This window comes from Lonchura striata, chromosome 9, assembly GCF_046129695.1.
Source record: "Lonchura striata isolate bLonStr1 chromosome 9, bLonStr1.mat, whole genome shotgun sequence".
Lineage (NCBI taxonomy): Eukaryota > Metazoa > Chordata > Aves > Passeriformes > Estrildidae > Lonchura > Lonchura striata.
The window spans coordinates 2,195,797-2,219,314 of NC_134611.1; the positions used below are offsets into that span (position 1 = coordinate 2,195,797).

Below are 23,518 nucleotides of genomic sequence, written 5' to 3' on the forward strand. Positions count from 1 at the left end.
TCCCTAGAATTGTTCAAAAAAAGTGTGGATGTGATGCTTAGGAACATGTTTTGTGGTGAACAAGGCAGTCCTGAGTTAATGGTTGGACTCAGTGGTCTTAGAGGTTTATCCAACCTGAATGATCCTGTGGTTTTAGGGAAAGAACAGCTGCTCCTGCCAAACCTGGCTTGACCCTGCCTAGCTTGAGCCCTGAGTCAAGAGAATCCTTAGGGTTTCATCTCCTGCTGATGTCCCCAGTGGGCTGCAGGTGCCAGACATTGTGCTCCAGTCAGCTGGGACATCTCTTGGGACAGCATTAGGTTGTCTGTTCCTCCCTGGAGGTCTCATTTGGCCTGGAGAAGGAAATCACATACCTCAGGATCATTTCCTTATGCACCAGGGCTGAGTCTGGATCATCCACAGGTACCACAACATGCAGGTCCAGGTCCTGCAGCCTCAGGACAGATGTCAGATCAGAAACAATCATTTAAAGCAAGTAGGGATGTGTTCCAGAGGTCCTTGTGCCATCAGGGCAGAGAGAGAGGGCAGCACATCAGGTGGGTTCTCATCCCAGCTCTGGATAAGTCCATGCTGGGAGCTCCATGCTCTGCTGGATCTCTGGTTTCTGATGGCAGCTGTGAGCCAGACACAGCCTGGCTTTGTCCTCACCACAGAAATTAGCCCTGGAACAAACCACACCTATGTGGGACTCCCTGGAATTTCTTCAGGCCTCCAAGCAATGCCAGCAGATTTGGCAAGGGTCACCCTCACAGCCTGAGACCCCCATGCCCTGCAGATCCTCTCTGTCTCCAGACATCATCACAATTTTTACAAATCTGGCAGGAATTAGCCTAAAACCCTTCTCTGGCTAACAGGGGCCACTGAATGGGCAGGGGCTCTCACACCTGGGCTCAGCCCCTGCAGGGTGACGTGGAGGAGACACTGGGTGTCCCCTTCTTCTGAGCCACCCCAGCCCCACCAGGACATGCTGACCTGCAGCCCAAGCCATGCTGTGGGAAATAGTAAAGGTAATAAGATTTTTAGAAAGCTGGGAAAAGTTGGCTTTAGAAAGAGAAAGAATAGAAAACTCTGAACTTGTGTATTGTGTATTGTTAATAGAGAGCAGACAAGCAAGCATTGTGTGAAGCAGGTGTAGGTGTGCTTTTAGTAATTAACTAGAACAACTATCTGTAAGCTTTGGCAATATGCTGTTGGCCAGAAAGTTTTTAAAATGCTCTGCAGCAAATAAATCTCTAGCTACTGCTAGTTGTACGTGAGCTTTTGCCATCTTTCCATTGTCTCAACCGTGTAATGAGGCTGATGCTGCAAATAAAACTCAAAGACATACCCCAGCAGTCCCACCCTGTTCATGAAAACTCCCCAACACACCATGCCTGCTTTATTTTACAGCCAAAACAAGGCACAAATCCCCCTCCACAGAGCCAGAAGCTGAAATTACCTTTCTGTGGTGCAGGTTTTATCTTTTGTGGTTCGTGGCATCACGTGAGGGAAATCTGTAAGTAAAAGTCAGGCTGGAGCCATTTATAACAGCAGCCCTGTGATTGTTACTCCTGACAGCTGCAATTACAGGCACTCCCTTCCATTTCTGCACGCTGCAGGAGAGCTGAGCCGGCAGCAGGAGCAGCTTTTCCAGAGCTGCATCCCTGCCCCAGTGCAGGGAGGCTTCCAGGGAAGAATGTGGGAGCAAGGAGGGTTTGGGGAGGGATGCAGGATGTAAGGAGAGCTCATCTGGTGGTGTTCATCTCCCTGGAGAGGACAGAGGACAGGGGATTATCCAGGGGCTCTGCAGGGATGAACAGCAGGTCCAAGCACTCACTGGGGAGAAACTCTCCTGGTGCCCCCGGGTAAGGCCAGGGTGGGGGGCAGGTGGGGACAGCATCCCAGCAGGATCACTGCTGGGCACTTCTTTCCAGCAGCACAGACCAGATCTCCTGCCTGGGGGGTGTTTGGTGTGCTCCAGGCAGCTCAGCAGTGGCCAGCAAGCTGCCAGGGAATCTGGGAGCTGGGTACCCGAGGCATGCAGAGAACCCTGCCTGGGGAGATGGAGAAGGGAAGGAGGGACATCCACAGTCTTGCAGTGACAGGGCAGTGACAAATAAAAGCATTATTCACTCAATGTGAGCTGAGGGCAGTGTGCAAGTGGCAGCCCAAATTCAGCTGGGCTTTCCTGCTGAACACCTCAGCTCTGTCTTCTCCACAAAATTTCTGGGCAACTGAAACATCAAAACTGAGCTAAATTTCATCATTATCCTGGTGAAAAACCCCACACATAAGAAGTGACTTTTTCTTTCATTCTTTTCAGTAAAAAACCATGTGGGATTTGTTTCACAGCTAAGGGCTCTGCTGTGGTTGTTGTGTGGTGACCTCACTACATCCCTGAGCAGCCTATTCCAGCATTTGCAACCATTTTCCTGAAAAATGTTTTCCTAACCTGAGCCTCTCTTAGTGCAGCTTGAGGCCATTTCCTCTCATCCTGTCTCTTGCAACCAGACTGATCTCCACCTGGCCACAACCTCCTTTTAGGGAGTTATAGAGAGCAATAAGGTCTCCCCTGACACTCCTTTTCTCCAGGTCCAACAGCCAGATTTTCCTGCTGGATGAAAAAAAAAAAAAAAAAAAAAAAAAAGGAAAGAGGATAGATTAAGTATAGCTGAATAAAATGAAACAAAAAGAAATGTTGTGGTGTTTTCTTCACACCAAACAAAATACTCTAGGTCAACCAAACCAAAATTTCTCCTTTTAATTTCCATTTAGAAAACAGAATACACACAACATTTCATCTGGCTGCTCCAAACCAAAAAACTTAGAGCTGAGATATTTCTCTCCACAGAAAGATTCACTATTTGCACAACTCCAGCTACAACCTTTGCACCTCTGGCCAGTTTCTGTGTTGCAACCACACTGGTGCTGATGTCAGCCCAGCAGGGCTTGGGGCATGCTTGGGGATCAGTGCTCAGCACCTACCAGAGGAGTTTTTCCATCAGCATTTCAGAGGTTTAATGTTATGCCAGGAGAAGGCAGATTTATGCACATCTGAGGGGGGTTATGCATTGCCACTGATTTGTATTCAGCACAGTGCAGGGATTTATGGAAGGAGGGGATCGATGTTTTATTGATATATAAAAAAACCTATATGATGGATGTGCTAATTGCACATTTTTTCTCCCAGACTCCCTTTATTACACACAAAAAAATGGCCCTGCTGCTTTAACAAATGCAGGGAAAATGTGCAACGGAGCCAGACTCCTTGGAGGTGATGCATGAGAGGGGAGCCAGGGCAGAGACCTCAGTTCTTTGTTTAACCTCTTCCCTAGCCAGTACTGAATCTTGCTTTCCTGTTGCCTGTGACTCCATTTCCATTTCACGGAAACCAGGCCCACACTGTGGGGTCCTGGCTGCTACAACAGGTATTGTTTCCCAAAAACACTGATCAGGGTGTGCATTTGCTGTGCCTTGCTGAGAGGGGACACACAGGGGGAAGAAGGAGCAGGGTTTTTTTATCTCTCTGCTAAAACAGTGAGCGTGCAGAGAGCAGGGGTGAAGGTGAGCCAGGTACTGTGATATGTGTAGCAATACATTTGAAAAATCAATATTCCTAAAGGAAATCACAGGCACACAGTGCCCTGGGAGCCTGAGCCCCACGCCAGTGCCCCTGTGCTCCAGTCGGGGAAGGAGGGTGGCTCTGCTCCATGCAGGGCTCTGTGCTCTGGGTCTGCTTTCTGCACGAGGCATTTGGGATCTGGGGAGCCACCAGAGCAGGGAAAGGACCTTCTGGGTGCAGGACACAGAGCAGAGGTTCTGTTCCACGCTGCTACAAGAGGTGGTAGCAGCATGGAAGGGAAGGTGGGGTAAAGCATGAAGCCCCAAGCGTCGCACCCGAGTGCTGCCTGCCCGAAACTGGCAGCACAGCTTGGGTTTTCACAGTGAGGATTTTGTCAGCTTGAGGGCCAGGGAAAAAGTTCTCAGGCATTAAGCTCGTGTTTTGCCAAGAAATGGCTTTGGCAGGCAGCTGCCACCCACGCAGCTCCAGGCTCCGTAAGCAGTCAAGGCGTGGGGTTGCTTGGCTTTGACCGGGCTTGGTGGTGCCCTACAGGGATGTTTGGCAAAAGCTCAGTCAGGAGTGAGTCCCTCTTGGTTCCTGCTATGCCCTCGCAGGAGGATGGTGGGAGGCACAATGGAGAGGAGGGTTCTCCCCCTGGGACGTCGCTGCAGGGATCAAATCACCCAAAAAGTGATGAGGGGGACAAAGAAAAGAAGAGTGGCAGGAGGAGAATATATGCAATGGGTAGCCTGGAGGAGCTCAGGGGACAGGAGGGGACATTTATTAACCACAGGAGCAGCTATGCCAGGTTGATGTGATGCCTCAGGTTTTAGCTTTTGTATTTTTCAGATTCTCTGCTGCTTTAGTGTGCTCTTCTGAGCTTCATATTAGGGGATGGTGGCTCTCTTCACAGAGCAGGGAGACAAAACAATTCCTTCTCCAGCTGGGGACCAAGGACAAATGATCCAAATCTCAGGCCCAAGAGCACAAACAACGTGGGCTGAAGAGAGAAAAACAAGCAGGATGGGACTGCATGGGCTGAAGCTGGAATCAGACAATTAACTCCAATGTGCAAATGGAGCAGAACTTATAAAAGTGAGAGCCCCCATGACTGGCTGTCCATTTTGTGACCATTTTTGGTTCATTTGGGTGCAGCCCTGGCTGGGATCTTGCACTGCCCAAGGTGGATCCATTGAGGCCCTTTAATAAATCCCTGCTTTATTCTTTAGCTGTGTCTAAAGCTAAAGAATAAAGAAATGTCTCTGTTCCAGGTCAGCCTTGACAAAGCATCAGACGTGTGCTGGGGGCTGTGCCAGAGGAGGGGAGTGCCACTGGTTCCCCGTGCCACTCACCCTCGGGAGCCACACACATCCCCAGCCTGCTCCTCCTCCACAGGCAGGTGTCTCCCACTGTAAAAGGCACGTCCACAAACGAACCAGCTCCTAATTGCCTCATTCTCCTTTTGTTGTGGGGAAAAAAAAAAAAAAGTAATCATAGCTTAGCTGGCAGGGATCCTTTCAGATGTAGCTTTCAGGCTTGGTGTGTGTGCTGGCCTCTGCCCTCTGCACAGGGACAATGACAGGTCTCCAGGCTGACCAGCAGGATGGAGATGATAATTATGCAGGGATATTTTTTCCCTGCTTGGCACTGCTGGTCACAGCCTGTTATTGTGTCTTTGCTATCCCAGACCCACACACACAGCCTGTGCAAGGCCCCTGCATGATTTTTTTTTTGACTCCTCGGTGCTTGTAATGCTGCTGGATTTGTGTTCTCTGCAGTGCAGAGCTGGGGGAATGGGCTGAATTTCACCTGGCTCATACTGGGGGGACTGGGAGCTGTCCCAGCCCTGCCCCACCTTGTGTTTGTGAGGGTTTGGTGCATCCAGCAGAAGGGCTGGGCTCCCATCCTGCTCTATCCCAGCAACGACATCGACATTATCCAGCAGAGCAGGAGCAGCAGTCTGAGCCAGCATCCCCAAACTCAGCATCTCCACACCAGGCTCCCAAAACCTCCACTTTTTAGACTTCTTTATAAAATATTATAAAACATGCAAAAAACATTTAAATATTCTAAAATATTATAAATTCTTGTCGTCTCATTATAGAAATTTTAATTTATTTTTAAATTTCTAACTGATTTTTATTTTTTTATTACTCATGCTCCCATGCCTGCCAGACCGAGGGAGTGGGAGGAAGCATGAGACCCTCCATGCAGTCCCTCTTTTGAACAAAAATTAAAGAATAAAAAGGCAAGGAAAAAGTGAAAGAGAGCCGGCACAGCTGGTGAAGCTGAACGGGGCTGCTGGGGAGTGGTGGGAACAGAAGTAATAAAAAAAATAAAAATCAATTAGAATTTAAAAAATAAATTTAAATTTCTATAATAATAGTATAATAATTTATAATATTTTTATACTTTAGAATATGTTAAATGTATTTTACATGTTTTATAATGTTTTATAATAAATTTTATAATAATAAAATTATTTTATTATAAATAAATATTTAATTATAGATATATATTTATAGTATGTATTATAATATATATTAATATATTATGCCATATATAAAATATCTATTATCTATTATGTATATGTATATAATATATTAATATATTATATATTTATATAATATATTAACATATGTATATGATCTATTAATATATTCTATTAATATAATAATTATAATATATATTTCTTATAAATTAATATTGCAGTTTGTTGACCAGGCTGGGTGTTAGTCAGTCATACGTATACATATACGTATACATATACATATACATATACATACACACATACACACACACACACACATATGTATGTGTATATATATATATATATATATATACACAGATACACACACACACACACACACGTGTATATATATATATATATATATATATATATATATATATATATATACACATACATATATATATATATTTTTAAATTTTTTTTTAAGTGACAGAGCCAAGTTGGTTCAGCCTTTCCCCCCCCTTCCCAGTTCAAACCAGTGCTTCACACCCCCTGCACAGGCTGGGGGGGTCACAGACTAGCAGGGTACCCTTTGTCCCTGCAGAAAGCAGCTGGGGGAAGAGTGGGCGCGTTCCTGGCTCTGGCACAGCTGAATCTTTCCCCAGTGTGATGCTGAGCAGAGGGGGGGACCCCAGTGCCCCACTCGGGCACGTTGGGGTGCAGGGATCCCCTCCTGCTCCATGGAGGGCTGTGGTGTACCTGCATTCATCCCGCTTCAGGGCCAGGGACACGCTCTGGTGGCCCTGGTGGCCCTGGCTGTGTCCAGGTGCTTCAGTGATCACAGAAACATCGAATATTCTGAGTGGGAAGGGGCACACAGGGATCGAGTCCAGCTCCTGGCCCTGCACAGGATAGCCCCAAATATCCCATCATGTGCCTGAGAGAGTTGTGCCAATGTTTCTGGAATTCTGCGAGGCTTGGTGCTGTGACCACTTCCCTGGGGACCCTGTTCCAGTGCCCAACACCCTCGGGGTGAGGAGCTTTGATCCTAACCCTCCCATGACACAGCTCCATGCCATTCCCTCAGGGGCTGTCACTGTGATGCTCCAGCTTGCTGCCTTGACTATTTGGGGGCTTTTCTCCCCCTAAGAAAAGCCTCCAGCACCCAGTAAGGCTGTTAAGACAGCAAGAGTATAAAAGACAGACTATTCCTGCCTCTCATGCAATGTCTTTTTTTATTTTTTTTCTACAGCTCCTGCATTTTCCTCTGGAAAATGGATGGAAAAGCAGGTTCATGCATTGCTCACAGGCTGCTGAATGGAAAAGGTTGGCTTTTCTCCTCTTACTCTCTTCACAGCCTCACTGGGTGCCAGAGGCTTTTCTTAGAGGTGGAAAAAACCCCAACACAGACAAAGCAGCAAGCTGGAGCATCAGAGTGACAGGCCCCGAGGGAATGGCATGGAGCTGTGTCAGGGGAGAGTTAAACTGGATATTAGAGAAAGGTTCCTCACCCCGAGGGTGGCTGGGCACCAAACAGGCTCCCCAGGGAGGTGAGCACAGCATCAAGGCTGACAGAGCTCAAGAAACATTTGAACAGCACATGGCGTGACTCTTGGGGCTGCTCTGGGCAGGGCCAAGAGGGGGACTCGATGATCTTTGTGCGTCCCTTCCAGCTCAGGATATTTTCTGTTCTGTCGGTGAGTCGGATGCGGCTGGGAGATGCCACACGGAGGCACCACGGCATGTGCGGGAAGCGCCTTCATCCTCATCATCACCCGGCGCCTCGGGGTGACACAGGGACCCCAAAACCGAGAGCCCCAGCTCTCAGCCCCCACAGCACGGAGCGGGCCGAGGGCTCCCCGGGGCACTCGGGGCTGGAGGAAGGAGGGAGACGGGACTCGACAGCTGTGCCCGGGAGAGGGAAGCTTTCCGCCCGAAGCAGATACCGGGATAAATATAAACCGCCTTTGGGACGGCTCTTGGCTGGGACCCCCGGGCAGGGCAGGCTCACCCCTGGGAACGCGGCACCGCATCCCGGGGGATCCGGCTGGCACCGGGCGCTGTGTCCCGGGGATCCCGGCCGGTACCGGGCGCTGTGTCCCGGGGGATCCGGCTGGCACCGGGCGCTGTGTCCCGGGGATCCCGGCTAACACCGGGCGCTGCGTCCCGGGGATCCCGGCTAACACCGGGCGCTGTGTCCCGGGGGATCCCGGCTAACACCGGGCGCTGTGTCCCGGGGATCCCGGCTAACACCGGGCGCTGTGTCCCGGGGATCCCGGCTAACACCGGGCGCTGTGTCCCGGGGGATCCCGGCTAACACCGGGCGCTGTGTCCCGGGGATCCCGGCTAACACCGGGCGCTGTGTCCCGGGTGATCCCGGCCGGTACCGGGCGCTGTGTCCCGGGGGATTCCGGCCGGTACCGGGCGCTGTGTCCCGGGGATCCCAGCAGACACCGGGCGCTGTGTCCCCGGAGGATTCCGGCTGACACCGGGCGCTGTGTCCCGGTGTCCCCGGCACTCGCCCCACGCTCGCCCGGATCGCCCCGGAGCGGCCCGCGAGCGCCCTCCTGTGCTCCCGGGAGGAAGAAGAGGAGGAGGAAGAAGAGGAGGAGGAAGAAGAGGAGGAGGAGCGGTCGGCGGCGGGCGCAGAGGGGTTTGGTTTTGGGTGCGGGAAGGGTTGGCCTGAGAAGCTGTGGCTGCCCCAGCCCTGGAAGTGCTCGACGCCCGGCTGGATGGAGCTTGGAGCACCCTGGCTGTTGTAAATGTAGGTGAACCTAATGGGAAGAAATGACGATGTTTGACTCAGGCTGGATGATTTCTTTATTATAACTATGGTTAAAATACATTAATATACTATATAAAAAGGAATATATTAAAACTACATACTACTTTTTCTAATTCTATCTCTAACACAACTCACGACCCTCTCCCGAGAGTCTAAACACAGGTAAATTAGATTAACCATCAGGCTCAAACAATTGTCGCCAGAATCTAATCAAAAACTCACTCCAAGTAAACAATTCTCTAAACACATTCCACGTAAGAAAAACAAATAGCAGAAATAGAAATTGTTTTCTCGTTCATTTTTCTCTGTACACCTCTCTGAAAAATCCTAAGAGGGAGAGAAATGTGCCTGCTACACCTGGCCATGGTGGGGAGTGGGACTGGGTCGGCTCTGAGATCCACCCTCTTAACCTGTGCTGGGCCCTGGGGAGGTCACAGCTCGAATCCTGCATCCAATTCTGGACCACTGAACTCGGGAAGGACACTGAGGGGCTGGAGCAACTCCAGAGAAGGGAACAGAGCTGGGGAAGGCTCTGGAGCAAAATTCTGGTGAGGAGCGGCTCAGGGAACAACCCCCTAACAGGACGGTGGAATGAGCTCAGTGTCAGCCTCTTCTCCCAGTAACAAGCGACAGGATGAGAGGAAACAGCCTCGGGTTGCGGCAGGGGAGGTTTCGATTTGATAACAGGAAGGTTTTTATGTGGAGGGGGTCTTTGGTGAGTCTTTGGGACAGGCTGCCCAGGGCAGGCACCATCCCTGTAAGCCGTCCACAAACGGTTGGCTGTGGCACCTGGGGTCACGGTTTGGTGGCCAACACCTCGGTGCTGCTGGGGGAGGGTTTGGACTCGCTGATCTCGGAGCTGTTCCCCAATCCGGCGGATTCTGTCGCTCCCTGTCCTGTCGGCGGCCCCCGGAACCCTGGCCCGCGGCGCGCGTTTCCCGCGGGCGGCGCGGGCGCGTACCGAGGCGCGGCGGGGGAGCGCTTGGCGGGCGGACCGGCCGCCATGGCGTCGCCCCCGCTGTCGGCGGCGGGCGGCAGCGGCGGCGAGCTCAGCTCGGGCTCCGAGCCGGCGGCAGCGCTGCCCGCCCGGGACCTGCCCGCCCTCTTCGAGCAGGCGGCCGAGCGGCTCCCCTCGCTGCTGCCCGCTGCCAGCAAGGAGCAGCTGCTCTATCTGTACGCCCGCTACAAGCAGGTGAGGCGGGACCGGCCCCGGGCCGGGCGGGCCGGGCTGGGCGGCGGGAGCGGAGCGGTGCCGCGGCCCAAAACGTGGCAGCAGTGTCAGGGAGCGAAGTTGCGTCCCGGGGTGATGGCGGGAGCGGCGGGGTCTCCCTCCGGGACAGCGCCGGCTGCGCCTGCGGTGGGGGTAGATGGAGTCCGCTGGGACAGACCCCCCCGAAATCTGGGGGAAAGTGGTTGGGAAGTGTCCCAGCGGGAAAGGAGCTGGCCGTGCTTGTCGACAGCAGCTAAACATGAGCCCGAGAAGGCCAAGGGCTGTATCGGTGATAAATAAAACAGAAACAAATTTTCGGTTCCAGCAGGACCAGCGCAGTGAGCGACGCCCTGCAGTGGGCAGGGGTGAAGCTGCATCTCAAATTCTGGGTTCGCTTTTGGACTCCTCGGTTCAGGGAGGACGCTGAGGTGGTGGAGCGTGTCCAGAGAAGGGAACAGGGATGGGGAAGGGTCTGGAGCACAAGTCTGGTGAAGAGGTTTGGTCTGTAGTAAAGGAGGCTCAGGGGGAACGTTGTTGCTTTCTACAGCCAGCTGAGAGGAGATTGTGGCCAGGTGGAGGTCGGGTTCTGCTCCCGAGTAACATGTGAGAGGACAAAAGGAAAGGGCCTTAAGCTGGGCCAGGTGCTGTTCAGGTTGGACATCAGGGAAGGTTCCTCACTGGAAGGGTGGTCAGGCATTGGAAGGGGCTGCCCAGGGAAGGAGATGGAGTCACTGATCTTGGAGATGCCCAAGAAATCACTGGACGTGACCCTTGGCACCGTGGTGTGGTTGTCAGGGCAGGGGTCGGTCTAAGGTTGGACTCGGTGATCTCGGAGGTCTTTTCCAAACCAAATGATTCTGTAAATCCATCCCCCTGCTGGTTGTTCCTCACCTCTCACCCTTGCTCAGTGTGGGTGGCCCTAACACTGCATCCTTTGAACAACAGCAAGCAGACTCAAGTTCTGCCAGCAGAGATCCAGGTTGGATATTAGGAAAGACTTCTTGCCTGAAAGAGTGGGCAAAGAAAGGGCTGTGGGCACTGGAATGGGCTGCCCAGAGAAGTGGTGGAATGACCATCCCTGGAAATATCCAGAAACCAAGAAGAAGCAGGGTTTTGCCATATGGGAATGCTGGTTGGACTGAATGATCGTGGAGGTCTTTTCCTCCATTAATGATCCTGTGGCGTTGGTTTGGCCTTGGCAGAGTCCACAGGGGTTGCAATTGCTGTGGAGGAACAGCACCACAACTGAGCTGGTTGGTTCTGGTGGTAACCTTGAACACAGCCCCCAATTCCCCTTCAGTCTGTGTGAACTGAGCAAGCTGTGGGGTGCATCCTGTTGGGATACACGATGCAGCTTCTTCCTGCTCCTGTGGGAGAAGTTACATAAAACAAACCAAACAAAGCACTGGTTGCAAAGGACTGTCACAATCACTTCAGTCATTGAAACACAAAACTGTAAGTGTTGTAACACCCAGAATATTAAAGAATAAAACTATAAATTTAGGCTGGATGGAGCTCTGAGCAACCAGTTGTGGTGGAAGGTGTCCCTGTCTGTGCCAGGGGGTTGGAACTAGGTGATCTTTCAACCCAAACCATTCTGTGATTCTATGGCTCAAGTGTGTGGCAGGAGGTGCTGCCTCAGCTTGAGAACTAAATCCCACTCATTTGGATGAACAGAAAAATTGGGTGTGCAGATCTTCCATATATGGATTACCTGTGTCCTACTACTGCCATGTGTATTTGCTCTCAATTTTTTAGTGCAATATTTAATTATCCTCTAAGCTGGCAGCTCCCAGGCTGTGGTTTGTGAACCAGTAATTATGTTAAAAGCAGGCTGGTCACGTGAGGTTTTGTTTTCAGACTGTGCTTAGTGCTTAAACAGGACTGCAGGTTTCTCTTTCCCTTGTGAGAAAAAGGAGGGTAGGAAAAAAAATACAAGGAGAATTTTACAATTTCCAGGATGAGAGGAAAAAGGTGTCTCTTCTATAATTTTTAATAATTCTGTATTCTCAGGATGCTTGTTGCAAATCAAATCTTTCTTTTTTGCTCTGCTTTGTGACTATCCTGGGTGGAAATGGGAAGGAATTGCTTGCTTGTCAGCTTGATTGTCCACAGACTACAGAGGGTTTCCTGGTATTAGCTCTGTAAAACCAATAAGGAGTTTAAGGTTAAAAATGGCAAAATTAGAAGCTATTTCACAAGAGTTTTGATACAAGTCAGGAAAAGCTGACAATTAACACTTTGTCAGCACAGATTTCCACTTGCTTTCCACTGAGAAGAACAGGGCACTCCTGTGTCCCTGACCAACTGGGATGTGACAGCAAGTGCCTTTGTGCTCCTTGGTTTCAGGCTGTGCTTGGCTCCTGGATTTCTGTGCCTTCCCAGTTCAGAAGGTGCCCTCCCTGTCACAGAGTGCCTGGCAGTGCAGTGCTGGCACTGGAGATGGGAGAGGTTTGCCAGCACAGCCACTGCAGGATTATATCCTGCTAACTTTAACTTTTGCAGCGTTTTGTGCTTTAAATCAAAACGGGGGCGTTGAATGCAAGTTTTCTGTGTTTAATTACAGCAGCCATATCAGGATGCATAATGAGCTGCTAATATATTACCCCGGTGGATGGTGGAATTGCTGGCACACAAAAGGTGCTGACTCAGATCTGTCCACTGTCCTTGATTTGGCATCCTTGTCTTTTCCCAGTTTAGTGTTTTGTGTCACTAAAGGCTTTGATTTAAGATACAGCACCGTCATAAAAGAGGTGACAGTAACAGCTGAGCTCTCTGTTAAAATACTGTGTGTAATTTATTTCAAACTGTTTGGGTATATAGGCATTTTCCTGGAATTTTATTATCTTTTATTGGAGGCCATTTCAGGATTTTATTACTTTTCTCTCTGATTTTGTTTATGTGTCAGAGATCTGAAAATAAGGGAATTGCTTAGTTGTCATCTCCAGTGAGGTTTTTAGAAGATGTTGCTGAGTTTATGACTCTGGCCCACAACAGGAGGAACAGACTAGTCCATAAGGCTCTGGACTGGGACTGGTTTTTCTTCCCTTCCACTACTTTCTGTGTGGCTTTGGGCAAATCACTAGTCTGGGCCTTGTGTCTGTAGTGGTGAAGGGAGTGCTTGCCCATCATGTGGAGGATGAAAAATCTGATGTTCAGAAGGAGATCAGTGTAGCAGTGGTGATTTAGATAGGGGAGGGGATCCAGAACTTGCTGGAAATTACTGGACTGGGAAAACTGCCCTGCCAGAAGGAGGATGTGTCAATGTAAACGTTGAGAGGTGCTGGCAAGCTGGAAATCCCCTGTTGATGGCAAAACGGGGCCTGTACTGTCTCTGAGTGTGGGCTCAAGGATATAATACCAATTTTTCATTATGTCTTTCAAGTATTGTGGGACATGATGCCACAAACCTGCCCTGAACACAGGAATTTCCACCTGCAGTTCCCTGTTGCATGGAGCCATGCCATGGCACTGACTTGGTTGCTACCAGTGTCACTCTCTGTCCCTCTGGGACATGCAGTCCCTTGGTCATCATGACCCCCCCTTCTGTGTTTGGTGTTTGCTTGTCCTTCCTTACACCCCATTTTCAGTCAGGGCTTCCCCATGGGTTGGGACAGAGCTGTGGACAGGAACAGGCAGGAATTGCTGTCTTGCAAAAGCAGTTTAGCTTACTTGGCTTGTGTACAGTGCTGCTGTCCATGGAGGTTCTGTTCCTGTTATTGCTCCATAGGGAGGCTGCAAATACAATTCACCTTACAAGATTTACAATCAGGTCGGAATATTTGGCTGGAACACCTTGCTGTATAAATATATTGGCAGAAAAATTAGCAAAGAGCCATTTAACCACCACTAGGGAGGGAGAACCTGTTGTGGAGTAAGGTGTGAGGAGAATCTCAAGGTTTCACACAGTGCAGAGCAGCAGCTGAAGGTGTATGGGGATGGTGAACAGCATTAACACATCTCTGAGCATCTCTCTCTCTTCTAAATGTCATTGACCTTCAGCTCTCAGGTGAAGGCCTCATCCAAGGTTTCCAAATTTATTTTGGCCACAGGTGGAGATGGCTGCAGACGCTGCCTGTTTGGGGCTGCCTGGGTCATGTTTGTGCCACTCAGGAGAATAGTGCCTGCAGGCAACTCTGCATGCAGAAAGGCAATACTAGGAAGTTTTTAATGCATTCTGCCTGTCATGTTCTTTTAATGCAGCTGATGAACTGTAAGTGAGGAGAGCTGAGCATCAAGTGACCAGTCAGCACCCTAGAGACCTTCAATAATTATTTTCTGGGCACAGAATGAGAAAGTCTTAATTTAAAATACTAATACAGGCTCTTGGCTTCATGCTGGCTGTGGAGTAAAACAGCTTTTGAGGTCTTCTAGGGAAGTAGCAGAAGGACAGAATCCTGCACAAAATTTTGCCTTTTTTTGTCAGTATTGGCATGTTTCACTCCCCTTCCTTAGCTGTCAGGCTCAGGTCCCCTTTTATGTTAAATTCCTCGTTGGTTTCTCCTGCATTGTGAGTCTTGTGGTAAAAAGATGGGAGCCAAAATCTTGTGTTTTATTCTTTCCAACAAAACCACTGCAGGCCTTTTTAATGTACCTTAAAATAGCAAGCAGGGCACAAGTGCACTTTTTTCCCCTTTTGATGGATGAAATTTAACTACTATTCCTTGATTTGTATTACTATCAATGTTACTATCAGTCTTCCCCAATGCTAGAACAGCCTTTGAGTGCCAAATCTCCAGAGAGGAAACTGCTGTCGTGTTTTGATGATGGCAGTAGAAAATTAATATTAAAACAGATTTATTTTTTTTATCTATCTTGGCCAATTTCTGCAGGTTGGCTGTTGAACTAAAGAATTGCCAAGCAGGCATTTTCCATACAGATAATGAATTTACATTTTATTCCCTAGTTTGTTTTGCCTTTTAAAACAAGTGGTCTAATCCACCTCAGAGCATAGAAAAAAAAAAAACATTTAGACTACATGAATTGTGACTGACTTATACAACTTAACTGTTGCTAGCCTATTCTCCTATTTCTCCCTGAAATGCAATATGTTGTTTTTAAGGCCAGCTAAGGTGTTCTAATTTGGATGAATTGCTCACTGGGAGACAGTCAGATGTACAGAAAATTAATTTCAGTTACAGTCACTCATATCCTCTAACAGTTTAAATGAAAACATAGTATAACTAATAAATATCTCTCAGCACGGGCATGCTCTCTTTAAAGCCTGATTAATGCTTCCATCCTCAGCATAAAATCCCCACCCTGTTAAGGTGAAGAATTGTTCGTTGATTTAAGCACTTCACCTGCCTGAGCACTTGAGCATATTTCATAAAACATTTGGTGGATGCAGTTTGGTTTTGCTTGGCTAACAAAACATTTCCCCAGCAGCTTTTGTCCACCTCCAGGATGTACCTGTGTCCCCTCCCTGGGGTCCCCATCTGTGCTGTGTCCTGTCTTAGGGGGACTTGCTGTGGTAACTGCTTCCCAGGAGCTGCTGCTCTGGCTCAGCTGGGACTTCCAGCCTTTCACCCATCATCCTGTGTTTAAAACTTTTACACATGGAAAACTGCCTTAATCCCACTAGCACCAAGTTTGTTTTACACTGGCTATGACACTTTTTTCCATAGATCTGTCCCTGGGTTCTGGCTCGTTCCCTTTCTTGCTTGTGTTTTTTAATTTTACCTCCCCACACACATTTTCATTTCTGCCTTGCTTCTGGCAGATTGGCTCATCTCTGGCACTCAGGCCTTGACTTGTCTCTCATGCAGTGCTTCCTGCAGCCAGGTGCCTCGGAGCAAATTCAGGAGCTGCCTGGCATTCCTTTGCTCCAAGTTTGTCCCCTTGCCTTCCAGAGGACCTTGAAAATAATTAAGCAAATCTGTTTACTCGAGCCTTGTGCGGAAGCAGGTAAACTTCAGCCATAATGAATAATCATCTCTTGTAGAAACCCTAATCAACAGAATTTTTCTTTATCCTGGTGGAGGATGAGGCATTTGGCTGGGTAATAAACATAACATTAGTGAGAAATCACTCGCTGGTTATCCCTGTGGGTAATGCATGCAAAAGAAATGAGCTGCACAACAAAATTGCTTCCTGTGCATCATGCAAAGAAAACCCAGGGAAGCAGGGGTGAGATGGGGTTGATGAAGTTTTTTTCCAAAAAACCCTTTTTTCTGGCCTTATGACACTGTTACCCTGAAACCATCAGAACACAGAATTTTCCTTGCGCAAGTTCCCTTTGTTTCGTTCTGACAAAAGGAAATTTCTTTTCTTTAGGTGAAACTTGGAACCTGTAACACTCCCAAGCCAAGCTTCTTTGATTTTGAAGGAAAGCAGAAATGGTAAGAGGAAATCCTTGTCATTCCTAGCAATTCTGGCTCTACTTTTTGTTCCATCTTGTTTCATCTGTTGACAAATTATGGATCTAGGGGATGTCAGCTCGGAGAGTTGCCACTGAAATGGCTTTTTTAAAGCCTTTTTTTAAACAAGGAAATGTTTGCTATGCCTGATACAGATGTGAAATACCAGAATCCTTTATTTACTGCCTTCATCCTGAACTGGCATGCAATACAGCAAAAATGTGAAAATAGCTGCAGCTCTGTGAATACAAACTGTGTTCCAGCCTGGATCAGGATCCCCTCTGAAAGATCCTTTCACAACAGAACTGCACTGACAGTAGCCATTCATGGCCTCAGAGAGAAGTTGACCGTTTCAAGCTGAATGAAAGATGGCTTTGCATGCCCTGATGAAAGGGTTTTGATGAATCTGTTTGCTGTGTTCCACTGATGGCACTATAAAAACACCTTGTGCTGTCTCTGAGGGGCTCACTGATGGTTTGCTGTTGCTCCTAGGGAGGCTTGGAAAGCCCTGGGAGATACCAGCCCTCACCAAGCTATGCAGGAGTACATCGCTGCAGTGAAAAAACTCGACCCCAGTTGGAATCCACAGGTAGGAAGCGTGGAAACAGCATTTGGAAAACAAACCAGCATTTGGCTTTTTGAAGCTTACAGGCTTTAATTGCTGCATGGCAAACTTCATTTTGAGCAGATTAAAGTCTAAAATTATTTCTAAAATTCTCCTTTTGTTGTGACTGAAGCATGAAGAACCATCTCTTTCATTCATAATGATCTTCATTACAGCCAGCACATGCACAGGGTTGGTTTGGCTGTAGTGATCTAATTTATTTTGCTCTTATTGGTTCATGCTGTATTTAGCATGTAAAGATACTTTTTATCCTTTTCTCATCCTTCTCTTTTCAACTACTCTTTAAATGTTGATCAATAGAAAGCAATCTCCATGAAAGTGACATGAACTGAATGATCAATTCTAAAAATGTTTCCTTTTTGTTTCCATGCAGCAAATTACCAAATCTGATTATGATTAGGTACTCCAACATAACAAGTCTGTATCTGTGTGTTATAGGGAGACTGTACTGTCATTTTAATTAATTTGTCTTTCATCTACTAGGTTTATTACTTGACTGAATCCTTAAGGATATCTCCTGTTTATAGACTCACTTTTATACGATTTTTAAAGAGGATTGCTCTTTAGAAAAAGTATAGCCTTTGGAAATAGAGTGGAGATATTTCACTAATAGTAAAATGCTGAAGGCATGGTAATTTCTAATGGTAGGCAATTTGTTCTTCCATGGTCCCGTGCTTTGGAAGCAAAATCTTCTGTGGGCACAATCCTGTGAACCAAGAATTTGATTTTGAGTTAATCTTCTGATGCTGTTCTTGAGATTTAAGGTTAGGGTTTTTTTTCCTTCACTAGTTCATGTTCCATGCCATTCATCGTGTTTTTGCAGCAAAGAAAGGTTGTCATTTGTGAAAAATCCTTTTTAATACCCTTGGAGAAAATAGTTTTATGTGCTGTGCAGTATGCCAAAGTTGGCTGCTTGCTGGGTAAATTCTTGTCTGGGCTAAAATTCTCATACAGAAATAAAGTAATTTGTAAAAATCTATGTATAACCCTGAATGAAGTGTCAAGTGAAGCATGTGAATATTAATTTGAAAATGAAAAAAAAATCAAACAAAATAGTCAGTGCTTTCTTGAACAAATTGTTCAACGTGGTGCCAGGTTTAGCTTTTTTGTATTCCCTTCACTTCCTTGCCTCAGAGAAATACTCACTGTCAGAGCTGTGAGCTTCAGGTTACAAAACTGTCAGCCAGAGAAAAGGGGTAATATGTTTTTACAAATCAAATATTTTAAAGAACCCATGCAGCAAACACAGAAAGATTGGCAGCACTGTTCCTCTCCTCTTCCCCTAAGGTATGAGGTTACCTTAGCAGAAAATGTAATTTAAAAGTCAGCATTGAAATAAAGGTGGCTTTGCTTTCTTCACAACGAATTCACCTGTCTTTCTTATTATATCATCCTTTTAATTCCGCTTTTATAGGACCAAAATACTCTCAGGAATCCTCCCTGATGCATCTCGTGCTGTTTTTCCTTCTCCCCACCAAATCCACGTTCTGGAGCCACGAGAGGGAGCTCTGTTCTTTAAAATTATGGAGATGGATGTGTCAGGGGATGGAGATAAAATAGCTACTTTAGTCTTCAAATTTCAAATTGGATTTATAGAAAAGAGCTGTGGGTACATTACAAGGTCCTTCATCACTGTCATTGTGTCTCCTTTATATGCTCACCTGCTGGGTTCCTTCAGATTTTTCTTACTTTTCATAGATTCTGAATTAAATATTCCAAATTCTTGGTTTAAAAGCAGTATAAAGTGCACATTACAAATATTAAAAGTTTGGCTTTCATATAATTATGGATCATAAATTGTAATTACAGTACAAAAGTGTTCAATTTCTTGTTGTGCACCGTTGTGAATTTTGGTATTTAAAACTTTTTCAATGTTCCCAGCTTACTTTTTCTTCGACCATTCATCTCATCCATTAAAGTTGTTCTTTTGTGTTATTTTAAATCCTCCTCAGTCTCCTGTTTGATATATTTGGAAAAGGGCTTTATTATCTTTATCCTTCAGTAAAATTTTAAGCTTAAAACTGCTTATTTTTTTCATAGGTTCATTTTTTCCTCAGCAAATTTGCTGCTGTTCTGCAGCCTTCAAGCTGTCAGTGTCCTTGTTAATAAATAGAATGAAACTAAATGCAGTATTTCTTTTGCAGTCCAAATAGATCCACTTCTTCATTCCTTTTTCTTGTTTCTCCATTGATTCGTTCCTTCATACTGAAGTTTCTTCATTAGTACACTTCCAGCATCAGATTTACCTGCTTTAATTTATTATCTTTGTTTTGGATGAAAAAAAAAAAAAAAAAAACCAAAGTAAAAGGGTTCTGATGCAGTAGGTCTGCTGTGAATTTGTGTCCAGATGCAATGAGAACTCTAACAGCAGCCCAGATCTCACCTGCTGCTTCCTACTCCTGCACTGACTTTGGAGTGCCCACACTTCATTAGGAGACAGCTGAATGTAGAGAGGCAGCAGCATAGCTGTTCTCTGCTCTCTGAAGTTTGTGTGCCATTTTTGACTGTATCTGCTTGGCTATTTCCAATGTGGTTTCGTTTCTTTTACACCCTTGCTGCCTGCAGGCTGTCTCATAATCCTGCCTAATATTCTCTTTCAAAGCTTTGTCAAAAACCTGGGAAAAAAATTATCATACTGCACTTATTTTCAGCAATTTAATTTGCTTTAAAATCTTTTAAATTAACAGGTAACCTCGAGGATATTTGAGGTGAGGTCCGTTGTCCTTATATCCATGAAGCCACGGGAATCTCAAGGCTGTGTTGGTCTAGAACCAGTAATAACAATTGCTTTTCAGGATGTTCTGGAATTCAGCCCTTCTGTGTGGCATGGTCTTACTATGTGTTGTGGGTTGTTTTTTTCTTTTCCCAAGAACAGCTGTTAGTAGGAGGTCAGGAATATTCTTTTCCATGCTGTCTCCATTCTCCTCTTGATGCAGTCTTCCTTCTCATCTTCTACCTTTTAGCACATCTTTTGTTTCTTGTGAGTCATTCCTTTCAGTCTGAAGTTCCAGGCAGTGGAAAGGTAATTGCTTGGACCAGCTATGCTTTATTTGCATATTTCAGAGACATCACCTGTCCTTCAAGTCTATTCACTCTTCCTCCAGAACAGAGAATAATTTATGAAGCCATTCTTTTGCATTCTCCAGCCTTGAAACAGAAACATTTCATGCCGTCAACACCTCCCAGTGCTTTGGGTCCTTTACAAAGGAAGATGTGTCCCTGCTGCTTCTCTTCTCCTATGTTCACCTGTCCTATTCCTGCTTTACTGGCAGCAAATGACAATTGCTTTTGGTGGCTTTGGCTGGTGTGAGCATGGTGGTGACACTCACCTGCCCTCTCTGCCAGCCACCACGTGCCTGTCCCTCTGGCTCTGCCTTCCCACTGCCCTGGTGCTGTCCTGCAGCCTCAGCAGTGGGCTCAGGGATTTGGGGAATGTCACCTTCAGAAGATGGGTGTCACCTTCATGCAGTCACTTGTTGTGCATCGCTGTGTAATTGGGCACTCCAGTACTTGCAGCTTTTGAGAGTCATAGTGGCTGTTTGCAGTCCCCCACACATTCCCAAATTCTCATCTCTCTTGTGTATTGGATGTCACAAATCCCCACTGGCTTCAAGTTTTTCAAGCCCAAAGGAGCAGAAGCAGGCCAGCACTTCCTTTCTCAGCAGCCTTGAACACGTCCTTTGCACTGAAATCCTGTCGCAGGGGCCGTGGGTGGAGGTGTGACACGACACTGCAGCGGGGTGGCCGGGAGCTGTTATTGATCCGTTCTTGTAACGAGATGGTTATATGGCACAGCTCAAACAATAAAAATAAATAATAAAAAAAGCATCCAGATTTGCTCAGCACATTTAGCCTTCCATTTACTGATTGCAATTTTGGCATCGCTCAGTTCGAAATATTTCCTTTTCCTATTTCATATATTGCGTATTTACCGGTTCAAATCTGAACAGCTTGTCACTACTAACTTCAGTGGCATCCTTTCCCAAATACTTACACGCCTCTTCCTATTTGCTTTGAGTGCTGAAACTCACAAGAGGACTTAAAGATTTTCTATTTATATATCAAAGTTTAAAAAGTTGGCATTTTAACTTGTTCGACTCGGCTTCACCAATAATGCAGTTAGTAAAATTTCTGCTGTGTAATGAGGAAAGTTGGAGATAAGAATCTGAAGAGCAGAGACTTCTCTCTGAGGGAAAGAGAGCTCCACTTCAAAGAAAATAGATATTCACCAAACATCTTTTTAGGCTCTTAAAGGTGTGAAGTCCCACTTCTGATGTTTACAGGGGAGAAGCTTGTTTGTGGTTTTTTTTAAGTACTATTCTGTGCCTTGTTTGAATAGGAGAGGATTTAATTCTCTGTAGTCTGGCCCAAATAGTGAATGGGAGTAAAATCTCTGCTGGGTTGGTGTGGGAGCAGCAGATCATGCCAGGAGAGGACCCTTGGGAGACAAAAAGGCTCATGAAATGGACAACAAACTTCAGAGTGGATAAAATAGCAAATGCACAATTGCTGCAGTCTCGGAGCAGTCCAGTAAGCAGGAAAACCTTTGGGAATAAAACAAATGGATTTGTCCATTGGGTGTTTTTGCAGGAAGTACTGCAGGGGGCAATATTTGATAAGGTGGGTGGCCAGGTACCCTGTGCCCAGGGCTGGGCTCCATCCCTTCTGATGAAATAACCTTTCTCTGTCACATTTATATGCAATAAGCAAGTTGAAACTTAAATGTGGGAAAGAGAATTTGCAGTTCAGGGGTACAGTGAAAAGCAGGAGAAACAATTCCCAGATTTGCAGACGAGCTGATGTCTATGTGTGCTTTTGGCAGGCTGCACCAGGTGTTAACTGAATTATTTTAATAATTGATTTAAATTAATGAGCCTCTTGTATTTAAGTAAGCTCTCCAAGGCAGCTTAGAATCTCTGTAGTGTAGGGTCTCCAAGAGAACTGAAAAATTTCTATAATGACTCAAATACAAACTCTGTTTCCAATGACATTAAAAAAAAAAACTTGGAAATCAAAACTTGAATTTTTCTTAAATTTGGATTCATTGCTCAAGTCTGCCCTGTTGATATCTGGAACAAGAAGCTTTGATCTTTTGCAGTTTGCAGGTTTTATGTCTGGTCAACTTCTAAGGATTAGATTAGTAGCTGGTAAATGCAGTTTCAGGCTGAAATCTGTGGATTTCTTGGTTAGTTCTGCAGGCCAGCAGAATTTCTTCTGGAAATTAAGAGATGCATTAGAAAAACAGTTGTCTGTAAACAAAATGAGTGCACCCATCGTGTTTTCCTGTTTTGCCTATCAGTCAAACAGATGTCTCCCTTGATAATCTGGCCCAGCAGCCACTGTTTGTGCTTGGGAAAGAGCAGCAGAGCGGTGTGGGCAGGATTACAAGGGGGATGGGAAGAGCAGGAAGGGAAGGGACCTGTTTAGGTCTCTCTCTGCCTGTCACCAGCTGCATTGAGCTCAGATACCTGCTCTGTTTGGGGAAATATCTCAATTTATGGCTTGCTCTGCTGTGAGGTCAAAAACTTTGAAAAATAACGACTTTATTTCTTTTGTAGTATAAAAGCCATTTAATTGCATCGTGTAAAGTGGGCACTAATCAAATTATGGCTGTGCTCCCTAAAGCTTGCTGCCCTGTGCTAATGCAGCACACTGGGAAGAGGAGCTGTGGAACAGTGCTGCAGGGGCTTTGCACATTTCTTTGTATGGATCCTGCTGTGGCACTTGATCCTTAGGGGATTTCATATCTGACTTTTTGTTTGTGTTTTTTTTTAATCCAAATGTTGTTGATAACAATAATTTCTAACAAAATATGGAAAACAAAGCTGACTGTTTGCTCTACATTGTTTCTTGAAAGCTCTTCAGTGGTGACCACATTGGAAGAAGCATATCACTGAAACAAGCTGTAAACTCTGATCAAGCTCTTCCCCTTTGAAAACAAAACAGAACAAAGCCAAATCATCAGGACTGTTTTTTTTGGGTTTTTTTAAATTATTATTCTTTTAGGAGAAAACTAAGCACTAGAAATTAGGATTAAAACCAGAAAATTGATCCACCCCAGGCTTCTGGCTTTGGGGCATGTAAGACTACAGTGTCCTCTGGTTTTAGACAAACTGCTGAGTTGTTCTTTTTGAATTGGGGTATGTAATAGTTTTTGAGGGTTTTTATATCCTGAGCAGGTTTAGATGTTAACACACAGAGGGATCCTTCTGCCATGCTGCCTTTTGCCAGATGTATGAGGGACAATCTCTACCATGCAAGTGGGGTTAGTGGAGGGTGCAGTTATTTACATGCAGGGCTCACAAAAACTTGCAGTTTGTTTACACTTCACTCCTACTTGTGAGATTAGAGTCCCACACCTTATTTTACCCAAGTTGGAAAAAAGGCACTTTGTTATCTGCACAATTAAAGTGCTTTGTTTTTGGAGCGCGCTTTCAGAATGAACTTTTCTTATTAGCAATGGGATGTTTTGTAGTTCCTGTTGTGTCAGAAACTAAAATACCACACTACAAACATGAACTAAATTTC

General features: G+C 46.2%; 1 protein-coding gene across 1 annotated transcript in view; it reads left to right on the plus strand.

Moving 5' to 3' along the window:
• The first annotated feature begins 9,784 nt into the window (after nucleotides 1-9,784).
• The window catches only part of ACBD6 (acyl-CoA binding domain containing 6), an 80,415-nt gene continuing 66,681 nt past the window's right edge, over nucleotides 9,785-23,518 (plus strand). Inside the window, exons 1-3 of the mRNA XM_021545838.3 lie at nucleotides 9,785-9,988; nucleotides 16,283-16,347; nucleotides 16,858-16,954. Coding sequence (XP_021401513.1) covers nucleotides 9,800-9,988; nucleotides 16,283-16,347; nucleotides 16,858-16,954 — 351 coding nt within the window. The 5' untranslated portion in view covers nucleotides 9,785-9,799. The remainder of the gene's footprint in view (nucleotides 9,989-16,282; nucleotides 16,348-16,857; nucleotides 16,955-23,518) is intronic.